At 61.0% G+C, this 11,619-nt stretch overlaps 1 protein-coding gene and 1 long non-coding RNA gene across 2 annotated transcripts; both read left to right on the top strand.

The window, feature by feature from the left end:
- The first annotated feature begins 2,908 nt into the window (after positions 1-2,908).
- On the top strand, positions 2,909-5,697 carry LOC128817444 (uncharacterized). Its single transcript, XR_008440197.1, has 2 exons — positions 2,909-3,863; positions 5,340-5,697. It is a non-coding gene; the product is annotated as an uncharacterized LOC128817444 (long non-coding RNA).
- Positions 5,698-8,637: 2,940 nt separating this feature from the next.
- Positions 8,638-11,280, top strand: METTL27 (methyltransferase like 27). The gene is made up of 5 exons (XM_053995924.1): positions 8,638-8,803; positions 8,877-9,005; positions 9,080-9,215; positions 9,340-9,432; positions 9,908-11,280. Exons 1-5 carry the CDS (start codon positions 8,696-8,698, stop codon positions 10,144-10,146), a joined length of 705 nt encoding a protein of 234 aa, XP_053851899.1. The 5' UTR covers positions 8,638-8,695; the 3' UTR covers positions 10,147-11,280.
- Positions 11,281-11,619: the final 339 nt, after the last annotated feature.

Below are 11,619 nucleotides of genomic sequence, written 5' to 3'. Positions count from 1 at the left end.
CTGCACACCTGACCAGGGAGTGGGAGGTCACAGCAAGGACCCCCACACCAGCCAAGGCTTCAGGAACTGGTGGAGAGTGACCAGCATGACCTGGGTAGCTTGGAAAACACAGAATCATGGAATGGTTTGGGTTGGAAGAGACCTCAGAACCCATCCAGGGACACCTTCCACTGTCCCAGGTTGCTCCAAGCCCTGTCCAGCCTGGCCTTGGGCACTACCAGGGATCCAGGGGCAGCCACAGCTGCTCTGGCACCCTGTGCCAGGGCCTGCCCACCCTCACAGGGAATAATTTCTGCCCAGTCTCCCATCCATCCCTGCCCTCTGGCAGTGGGGAGCCATTCCCTGTGTCCTGGCATAGAAATCTTCTCTGACACAGGTACTGTGTGCCACCTTGACCCCCAAATCCTTGTCCTACCAGCAGAGCAATTGTCCTTCCCTTGCTGAGGTGGATCAGACCAGTTTCCTCCTGATCCTGATCCTGGTCCTGATCCTGATCCTGATCCTGATCCTGATCCTGATCCTGGTCCTGATCCTGGTCCTGGCCCTGGTCCTGATCCTGCTTTCCAGCCTCTGTGGGGCTCCTCCAGTCCCTGCTCTCCACCAGAGCTAGCCTGAGAGTTTCCTCTTATGAGGTGGGTTGTGGGGGTGTCTTTTTTTAAAATATAATTTCGTCAACAAATCAGGCTCGCTTTGAGTTGGTCCTTCAAGGCTTCTCACATGGCTGTGGATTGCAGGGTGTTGAGGATTGTGAGAACCACACCTGCAAACACATTATAACTGTCCCAGGAAAGTCATGGTCCTGTGAAACAGCACCAAACCCCTTCCTGCAGTCAAAGGTTGGACACGTGTCCTTCCCAGCCGCCTTTCCAAGTGCTGGAGGAGGTTCCCTGCCTTGCCCTGTTCTGAGGGGGTGGGAGGGCAGTGCCCAAAGCTCCCCTGCACCTCACCCCCAACAGCAGAAACCCAGCACCCACACAGGGTGACACAGCCTCAAATACTTTCCCAGCTTACAACAGTTTTTATGGACATCCCGAGCCAGAGCTGAGCCTTTGGCTGTGGTAATCCCTGGGGTATTTTTCTTCCATGAACTCGAGCTGAACCCACTCTCTGAACACACATGAGCTCCCCGTTTAATTGTTGTTTGAGATAATCTACAGATGAGATTTCTTCAGCCAATGTTCAAAGTGCCACAAGAAAAAAGTCCATCAGGCTTTTGGAAATATGGGATTTGTCCAGGTTCCCTGTGCCCCCAGCCCAGCCTAGGCTGAGCTAGGCCCTCTGAGAGGATTACCTGCACTCCCCACTCAGTGTAGAAAAGGAAGGTCACCAAGCAGCCACCCCAGACCCAGCCACAGTCACATCTCCCCAGAACCACAGGGACCACCATGGGTCAGCAGGACCACCAGAGGTCCCCTTCCCTTCCCTTCCCTTCCCTTCCCTTCCCTTCCCTTCCCTTCCCTTCCCTTCCCTTCCCTTCCCTTCCCTTCCCTTCCCTTCCCTTCCCTTCCCTTCCCTTCCCTTCCCTTCCCTTCCCTTCCCTTCCCTTCCCTTCCCACGCTGGGAAATCCATCAGCCACGCCCAGCAGGCCATGCTGCCTCTGCTCACATACTCCTGTTACCCTGTCTCGAATGATTTAAAGTTGTTTCCGCTGTCTGGGCTCCTCCTTCTTGTTCTTGAGATAATTCCCAAGATTTCTATTTTGCCGGATTCCTGGCCTCCCCCTGAACTTACTCCCTTAATTCTGTTTCTGCAGGGGCGGGCACTCTCGCGGGACCCTCCCTCACACGAGTTCCCCGGGAGCTGTGACGCAGCAGCTCCAGCCTGCCGCCTTCACTTCACCGCTCTGCCTCCCTCCTTTTCCAAAAGTCACTGCACACCCTCCTCCAGCTGCAACTGTCCATTCAGAGACCCACCACCAGCCTGCCTAACCAGATCGTTTGGATCAACACAGGCTGGAGAGCATTCAGAGGAGCAGCTCCAGCCACGAAACCCAAAGATGCAATCCTCCAGCAAAGTCCTCCGGAGCTGAAATGCTCAATACAGGGAGGGCAAGACTCAACAGCCAGCAGTGATTGATTGACATCGTTTCAAAAACAAGCACAGGTGCCATCAGGCTCTAGGATGGATGAACTCGGGGGCAGGGAACAAGTTGGTCTTTAAGGTCACTTCCAACCCAAACCTTTCTAGAATTCTAGGAACTCTCAGTCCATGGTCATCATCACCCAACCCACTGACACCTTCCCACTGCATTGCTCTCACTCCAAATCACTTGTGTAACTTCTCAGCTTGCTTGCCCTGCATGCATGACATGGTCCAAGTCTGGGGATTTGGTTCCAGTTGGAATTGGCAAAGCTGAGCTCAGGTACAGCTCAGCCCAAGAAAGTGATAATGGTTTGACCTCGTTGGCTTCACTCCCACAGGGACCCCCCTTCAAAACCTCATTTGGGCAGGAAGGGCAGGGGTTGAAGCAGTGTAGGGATTCTCCATCTCTCCTGCCAATGGCAATCTGTTGGGCCCAGGTCAGAGCTGGGATTCGGGGATGTCCCCGAGAAAGGAAGGACTGGGCTCCAGGAAATACTGCAAGAGCCGGGGGATAAAACAAATAACAGCAATTGGGCACAGCAGCCCAACCTCCTTCCTGAATATCTATAGAATTGGGAGTTGGTGGAGGAAGTTACAAACTGCTTTTTAGGATTCAGATACCCAAACAATAACTCAGCCTTTGTGCAGACAGAGTTGAGGTGACTTGACCTCACCAAAGGTCCAGAAGTGCTTTAGGATCATCAGGATGAACCTCAACACGTAATCAGGATGAACCTCAACACGCCCTGGGATCACTGAGATCACTTGGAGAGCAGCCAGCTTTCCCGAAAACACTGAGTCATCTTTAACAGGTCACAAGAAATCTTTTGTTTATTTATAACCACTACTCAACTCATTAATTCCTGCTCCAGTGAAAGTTTGTACCTTATTACCGAGCTGGGCTTTACTGACTTCAACTTCCACCTCCTGGATCTCACTCAGTCGTTTTCTTTCCCAGGGAAAAGGCCCGGTCTTTGTCTCCAGGGGCCCGTGGCCCTGAGTGGGCAGCCGCCTCCAAAAAATCCCAACCACCAAGGATATGTCGCAGACCCAAGCTGCCCCCACCTCAAACCTGTGCTGCCCTGACAGTCCCAAGGGAACCCTACAAACTGACATCAGGAACCTGGGCTGGCCACTTTTCTTTCCCAGGGAAAAGGGCCTGTACTCTCCAGGTGAGTGAGGTGGGAGCAGGTTGGCTCTGGGACACATCCTTGGTCATTCGGATTTTTTGGAGGGGGCCGCCCACTCAGGGCCAGCCTGTCCCTCGCTCTTCCCAGGAGGTGGCAGTCACTTCCCAAGATGCAGGGACGAAAGGGGAGTCCCGGAGAGGAGATCTGGAGCTGGGCTGGGTGTCACAAGAGTGCTCTGGGTAGCCAGGCTGGTGGCAGGGCAGGTGGCCGGGGGGATTTGGGGATATGGTCGGGTGGGCTTGCACCAAGCCAGGGGACTGTGGTGCAGCCACACCTGGAATCCCAGGAGTGGCAGGGGTGTGACCAGTGAGTCACATTGTGTCCCAGGGTGGGAACAGGGAGCTCCTGAGGTGGACCTGAGGACACTGAGTCACGAGGGTGCTGTTCCACGAAGGACACTGAGTCACGAGGGTGCTGTTCCACAAAGGTGATGAGTTCCAGAGGTGCTGTCCCAGGAGGGACGCTGAGTCACCGGCCTGAGGTGTGCCAAGGCGTCAGTGATGTCATGGCACTGCCTGTGGGAATGGGAACAGGGAGGCAGCACCAGGGGAACCCACCTGGCTGTGAGGGAAAGGAGATGGGTACAAGAGGTGATGGGGTGTGACAGAGAAACGGGGGACGTGTGGTGGGTGGGACCTGAGGTCTCTGGGTGTGTTGGATATGGTTGGGATGGGAAGCCCCCAGTCAGGGGAAAGGAGCAGGTGACAATGGAGACAGGATGGAACAAGGGGGAAGGGGGACAAGGAGTGAGCTCCATGAGCTGGGGGTGTGGATGTGGTTTGTGGGGCTGCTCAGAGGTGAGGAAGAGGCTGAGCTCAGATGAGAACTGCAGCCAGACCACACACTGTGAATGGAGCCACTGGCATTTGGGACGGGGATAAAGAGAAATGGAAATGTCACCAGTGTGGGAGCACCATGCCCCTGAGGTGCTGTGGAGTTGAGGGGCAGAGGGGTTGTGGAGCTCTGTGCACCAGGAGCACAAAGGGAGGGTGCAGTCCATACGCTGGGAGTTCAGGGAGAAGGATCAAGAAGGATTTTGGATGCAAGAGGGATGGAAGCACCACGCACTGGGGGCGCGGGAGGGAGGGGAGCACCGCACATTGGGGCTGCAGGGAGGATGCAACGCAGGCGACGCACCTGCAGAGGCTGGGACTGATGCAGGAGCACAGCGGCCAGGGAACGTTCTCAGCATGGCAGGGACGTCCCTCTGCCATGGCCCATGGCCAGTGCCCTGCGGGGTGACAGCCACAGTCAGGGAATACCCCAGATCCCGGGGGCTTGTGGGACATGGGCAGCGTGGCCCGCTGGAGGCAGCAAAGCCCTTCCCAGCCCCCTGAATCGGTTCCGTGAGCCGCTCCCGCCGCGCCACCAGCTCTGATCTCCGTCCAGCTCCGTGCCGGCAGCGCTGATTTACAGCTCAGCCCCTCCTTTTCACCTGGCCCGGAGCTGTGCAGGCAATAGAACCAGGGCAGGAGGGTTGGTGACAGCAGCCCCGGGCACCATCAGTCCCAACAACGCCGAGATTTGCAGACTCAAAAGTCGGGCAGGAGCCCAGCAACCCAGGCGAGCTCATGCTTAGATGAGTGGGGCTCAAGGGGCAAAATCCACAGTCCTTGAAGACCAGAGGGATGGGGGTTAGGGGAAAAGTGGACAGATTCCAGTCACGTTTGGATGCTGGGAAAGGAAAATGCTCTGTCCTCTAAGGATGTGAGTGCAGAGCAATCCCACCCAGGGTGTGTGAAACTCCACCAGCCACCCCAGCCCTGTCCTGCTGTCAGGACAGTCCCCCAGTCCTCCAGTCACCTCCTTGGCCATGGAAAGATTACAGAATCGTTAAGGCTGGAAAAGCCCTCTGAGGTCATAGAGTCCAACCATTCCCCCAGCACTGCTATGGCCACCACTGCCCCATGTCCCCAAGTGCCACATCTGCAAGGCTGTTAAATCCCTCCAGAGGTGGGGACTCCCCCAATGCCCTGGGCAGCTGTGCCAGGGCCTGACACCCTTTCTGTGAAAAATCTTTCCTAATATCCAACCTGAACCTCTCTCCTCCCTCTGTCTCCCCACAGAGGCTCTCCAGATGCCACCTGGCTGTCACCCCACAGGGTTTTCCTTCCCTGCTCTGCCCAATTCTGCACCCAGCAGAGCACTCCACCTCCACCTTATGTGGCTCAAGTGCCCCATGGGATGGTTGTCCATGCTTTCCCAGCTCAGGAAATGCAGCAGAGAGCTCAGGGGACCATGAAGAGTCCTTTCCCAGAGCTGGAAATGTCTTGGGATGCCCTGAAGACAATCCCTGCTCCTGCACCACCAAGAAACTGCAGTCAGGACAGATGCACAGAGATGCAGCTCATGACCCTGACAGCCTCCAGTGACAGTTACCATGACTATCCCCAAAGTCCTCTGAGCCAGAAGATGCCAAGTCCACGCTTGTTCCCCTCCAAGCATCTGTCTCCTTGCCCCAGGGACATCCACACTGCAGCTGGACCCAGGGGCTGTGTGGGCCACCCAGGAAGTCTCTGAGGCACACAAGGCTGTGGGACTGAGCATTCTGTCACTCCAGTCTGATGAAGAAGCTTAGGGACATTCCAGCATCATTGGGATGTCCAGGGGGACAGCATCAACCCCAGCCCAAGGGCCAAGGATGTGCCAGGGCTGCCCTGCACAGGCCCTGGGCCATGCAAGCCCACCTGCCCAGGGTACCAGTGCCACCACAGACTTCACCTGGGGATCCAGGAAGGCTCAGAGGGGGCACCTGCAGGCAGGTTTGGTGCCAGGTGACATTGCCCATCCTGGAGATGCCTGGCCCAAACCCAGCACAGACCTGGGCTTTCCCCACTCCTGTCCCAGCTCAGTGGCAGATCTGAAGGCGAGGGACCCACCTATGCTACCCTTCCACCCCTGCAGCAGCTCCTTGGGAAGGGAGGGCAGGCGAGATTCCAGCAGAGATCTGTGGGCTCAGGGGGCTCAGCCCCTGCCTTGGGAGCACATGTCCCCCCAGGTCCCTCTGAGGGGTGGTGGGGACACTCCATCAGGGCAGCTGAGCTGAGCTCCAGGGTCCCAGCACCCCATCAGGGCACAGACAGAGCGCTATTCCCAGGCAGGGGACAAGGACAGTGCCCCAAGGAACAGCACCATTGGACAGGAACATCCTGTGACCCAGTGAGAGCCCGCCAGCACCAGGCCACATGTCAGGACAAAGTCCAGCCTCACAGCGGCACCAGCCATGGGACGCTCCAACCTGCCACTGCCTGCTGCCACCTCTGTCCCCGCCCTCAGCGAGGACAGCCCAGGCCATCCAATGCTGGCAGCAGGTTCTGTGCAGACCCCAGCTGGGCCGTGCTGGATCCCAGCCAGCCCAGAGCCCTGGGGGTGGCACGGGGTGCAGATGTTTGCACAGCTGTGCTGTAACAGAGCCAGCCAGCCACGGGAAGGGGGTGGCTGAAAAAGCACCGGCAAAGTCGGGGCTGGATCCGTGCGGGTCAAGGCTGCAGAAGGCAAGACCCAGTGGCCCCTGGGGCCAGCAGAGCAGGGACAGAGGGTGCTGGCGGTGCGTCCTGGCACTGGTTCGTAAAGGAAGGTTCAGTTAGTGGTGGGAACCATGACGAGGCTGGGAGAGCCCTTGCTGGAGGCCACAGCCCTCCCGGGGACGCCAAGCACGAGGGACAGGATTGGGCCCACGCTGATGGCAGCAGCGGGGACAAAATGCCCGTGAACAGCGGCAGGAGCTGTCGCAGGGCTGCAGCCCCCGCGGACGCCGCCCGGGAGCTGTGCCCTGCGGTGGGTGGGACGGTCCCTGCTGCCACGGGCCGAGCCCTCGCCGCCCCCCAGCCCCGCGCTGTCCTCTGCCGCTCCAGCAGAAATTCTCCGAGTGCGTCCCCAGGCGTGACTCCGGAGCCCGGCGGGGTCCGTCCCGCGGGCGGAGGGCTCCCTCTCGAGGGTCCCGGCCAGCACTGACCGGCCGCGGGGCTGAGCTGTTCCCGCGTATGACCGCGGGCAGGTCGCCAGGGAGGGACAGAGGACGTGACGAGGCCACCACCAACGCGGCCTCGGAGCGGCCACCGGCTCCGTCAGGGCACCGCGTCTTCTTCCTGTCATTAATTAGCAGCTGAAACCGTTACTAATTAGCGGCTGGATGCGTCTGTTTCGCTGCTGGAAACAGCCGGAGGCGATGGGCACAGCTGTGGCTTGTCCCAGAGCTTGTCCCTCGCCCTCGCTGCGACACCAAAGGTCGGTTAACGGGGGATTCCCGCAGTGACCTCCCGGGGAGAGCCCTTCGAGAGATAACGGAGCTGCATACGGAGCGTCACAAATGCTGGGCACCTGGATCAGGCACTCCAGAGAATTGTGGTCACGAGGTGACATCCTGCCCCTCCCTGTGCATCGCGCGGCTTCTCAGGGCTGTTTCTTGCTCCGAGCAAAACCCGAACTTCACCTAGGTTACACGCTCATGGCACACCTCGAGCTGGAAGGACCCGGTACTCAACTCCAGCTCCCTGCTCCTCGCAGGAGCCGGGATGTGCCTCCTCCTTCCCAGCCACGGCCGCTCCTGTCCTCCGCCCCCACGGGGCAGCGCAGAATGACCACCGCCCCGAGGCGCGGGACGGGCAGGTCAGGACAACAGGAGCTGCCCGGTGGTGGTGGCCTCCTCCCCGGGGACAGTCCCGGGCTGTCACTGCCGCACACAGTGCGACGCGGCGGGCTCGGGTGGCGGCTGCGCCGGGTGACGGTCGGAGTGGAGGAAGGAGATGTGGATGCAGGATGGAGGTGACGGCGCAACACTGGGGCCGTGTGCGGCTGGGGCCGGGGGCCGGGCAGGAGGTGACCTGCCCAGGACGCTGTCCCCGCGCCTGGGACATGAGTGACGCAATGGGAATTGACCCCGACAGGTGACAGAGCAGCAGAAACAGCGGACACTGCTGCAAGACACGGGAAGCCCAGGGGGCCCCTGTGCCACTCCCCGTGGGGATTCGGTGTCACGCCGCTAGGGCATTTGAGGTCACCATGGCTGGACTTGGTCACCCCCCAGGCACCCGGCACCTCCCTGGGGCACGTGGTCGCCGCTCCGACAGGGGTCAGGGCTCCGGACACCGGGCCTCCCCCCCCCCGCTTCCCGGCGCACTTGGTCTCTCCCAACGCGCCGCGGGGCAGCTCCGCGGCCTCCGCAGCTCCACGCAGGGGCGTGGCCGAGGCGGGGTCGCGTGCTCTACGGGGCGGGGCCATTGTGGACTCGCGCGCTGGGGGCGTGTCCTGGGCGGGCCGAGAAGCCAATGAGGCACTGGGGGCGCGTCGCGAGTGGGAGGTGGAGCCAATAGGCTTTGGGGGCGTGTCCGGGGCGGAGCCTCCGGATCGATGGGCGCGGGGGCGGGGCCCGGGGCGGGTCACTTGGCCCGGACGGTGCCGGGCGGTACCGGGCGGTACCGGGATGGGGCTGCCGGCGGCGGTCCGGGATCGCGTGGCTGCGGTTCACCGGGGCTCGGCGCTGCCCGAACGTCTTCGGCTCTACGACGGCTGGGCCGCCCGCTACGAGCAGGTACCGGGGACACGGAGGGACCGGGAGCGCCGAGGGGCCGTGGGTATCCCCGCTGACCGCCGTGTCCCCGCAGGATGTGGCGGCTCTGGAGTACCGGGCACCGCATCTCGCTGCCGCCTCGCTCGCCTTCGCCTTCCCCGCGCCGCGTGCGGGGGCGCGGCTGCTCGACGTGGCCTGCGGCACCGGGCTCGTAGCGCGGGAGGTACCGGCGGGACGGGCGGGACGGGCCGCGGGTAACGGGAAGGGGCGGAGGTGACGGTGCCTCTGTCCCCGCAGCTCCACCGGCGCGGGTTCCGATGCCTGCACGGCGTGGACGGCAGCGCGGGGATGCTGGAGCGGGCCCGGAGCACCGGGCTCTACCAGGAGTTGCGGCTCTGCGTCCTGGGCAGGGAGCCGCTGCCCGCGCCCGCAGGTAACGGGAGGGGGCGGACCCCCGGGACCCCTCGGTGACACCCTCGTGTCCCACAGGTGACGGGCCGGCACCGGGCGGGGGGAGCCCCGCAGGGTCCCTCCGGTGACGCCCCGTGTCCTCGCAGAGCACTACGACGCCGTGACGGTGGTGGGGGCCCTGGGCGAGGGGCAGGTGCCGAGCACGGTGCTGCCGGAGCTGCTGCGCGTCACCAAGCCGGGTAACGGGGGGCGGCCGTTTCCCCTCCCCGCCGGGACCCCAGGGGTGGTGAGATGGGACAGCCGGTGGATGTGGGTCCCCCGCTGAACGCTGGACCCGCGGCACAGCTGGAACCCGGCCCTTGTTCCTGCTGCCAGGGACAGGCGATGCACGGCGTCCCTGACCCTGCCCTCTGCCAGGTCTGGGCAGCAGGACAAGGTAGGAGGTGGCAGTAACGGTGCTGCTGTGTGACAGCCTGTGCTCAGGCGCGACATCCCGCCCAGCCCCGGCCCACCGGCCCCCTGTCCCGCCCATCTCTGCCTGCTGTCCTGCCCATCCCCTGCCCACTGCCCTGTCCATGACCTCTCTGTGCCCGTCCCCTGCCCACTGACTCCTGGCAGGCTCTCAGTGCCTCCCTGTGTCCCCACCCTTTCCGGGGAATGCCGTCCCCAGAGAGGGACGCCCTGTGTCAGTGTTACCTGTCTCCTGTCCCGCAGGCGGCTTCCTGTGCCTGACGACGAGGAGCAACTCCTCGAACCTGCGGTACAAGGCAGAGCTGGAGGCGGCGCTGGGGCAGCTGGAGCAGAGCGGAGCCGGGCAGAAGCTGCTGGCCCAGGAAGTGGAGTACTGGGAGAGGGCCACCACCGAGGAGGAGAGCACCCAGGGCACGGGTTACATCTCCGGGGTGGTCTACATCTACCAGAAGTGCCCTGTTCCCCACCTCGAGGAGGGCTGAGAGCTAGCATGGCTCTGGAGGGGGGGTGAGCACTTGACCCTTTATAAAACTGAACCCAGCGACCCCCTCCTGCAGCAGGGCAGCTGCTGGGGGTGACAGTATTTTGGGGGAATTTCCCCATTCCCTTCCTTGGTTCCTTCTCACTGAGGTCTGGGCTTGGGGGCCCTTGTGTGCTCCTCAGCATGGGAAGGGTCTCCTGGATTCACCAGGGTCTCCTGGGCACCGCCTTTAGCTCCGACGCTTAGGTATTTACCCCAACACTTCAACGTTCACCGTGACATCTCCCAGACCCACGTGGCTGTTCCGAGGCATGTCCTGTCTGGGATGTCTTACCCCACCTCGCCCATCTCAGCACTCATGGTCAAAATCTAGATCCTTCATCTCCTACCCGCAGAGTCTTTACCTGGGGACTGCTGGAGGTGAGTCCCCACCTCTGTGTCCTGTGGCCTCCCATCCTCATCCTCCCTAGGGACTGACCCAGCCAGAGTCAAAGCAATGCCAAGGTGTCTTCCAGCTGGAGAGGCTTTCCAAGTGCTACATCTGCCTTTCATCCCACAACACCTGCTTCAGTCTCTCATTTTCTCACAGCTTTGTAGTTAATGGTCTGGGAGGGGAGATGAGTTTGGAAGGGATTTCAGGAGCTGGCAGCTGCTCCCCACCCAGAAGCCACCCAGCACTGCCTGCCCAGCCTGTTCCCCCAGCCCCTTGCTGGGCTGCCTTCACAATTCCTCCTCTGCTGCTCCCTTGGGAAGTTTTTTACCCAGATCTCTTGCTGGAATATTTGGGGTTTTTTTTTTTTCATTTTTCCCTTCCCTCAGACCTGTTTCTCCTAATCCTGTTCCCATGTTCCTGGAGAACAGGTTGCATCCTTCCCCTCAGGAGCTGTTCCTCAGTATGAGGCAATGGCTGTCCGTCCCTGTTCCTCACCCAGGGCATCCTACATCTTCCACGCTCACCCTCACCATGGCTCTTGTCACCCTTTTCCTTTTCTCCCATGTTTTGGGGTCCCTGTGCCCATCAGTAGCTGTCCTATTGCTGCCTCCCCCTTTGTCTCCAACACTGTCACCTGGGCAGCTGGCAGCTGTGGCTGTCCCCAGCCCTGCATTTGCCTGTTCAATAAACCCCTGTCCCCGCTGTCTGTCTGCTGTGTGTTGTTCCCAGAGCAATGGGAATATGCACCCTCCAGGATGGGTGGCCAGGAGCCTGGGAGGGGGAATTCAGCTGTTCTCTGGGGCCCCCTCCCCAGTCCATGGGGGCTCAGAGCACCTGGTGTCCCCCCATGCCTCTCTTAGCTCTCAGCATCCTCTCCCTGCCTCAGTTTCCTACTGCAGGGAATGCCAGGAGCACCCTGACTGACTCCTGTTGATCCCCATGGGAAGATGGGGATGTTCTAGGTGCTGGAACACAGCAGCTGGTAGGGCACAGCACCCCCAGGACGCGTCACCATCCTCCCTGCACCGCGCTGTTCAAAAT

The sequence above is a fragment of the Vidua macroura genome, chromosome 20 (genome assembly GCF_024509145.1).
Source record: "Vidua macroura isolate BioBank_ID:100142 chromosome 20, ASM2450914v1, whole genome shotgun sequence".
Classification (NCBI taxonomy): domain Eukaryota; kingdom Metazoa; phylum Chordata; class Aves; order Passeriformes; family Viduidae; genus Vidua; species Vidua macroura.
This window is presented reverse-complemented; position numbering and strand designations above follow the sequence as displayed.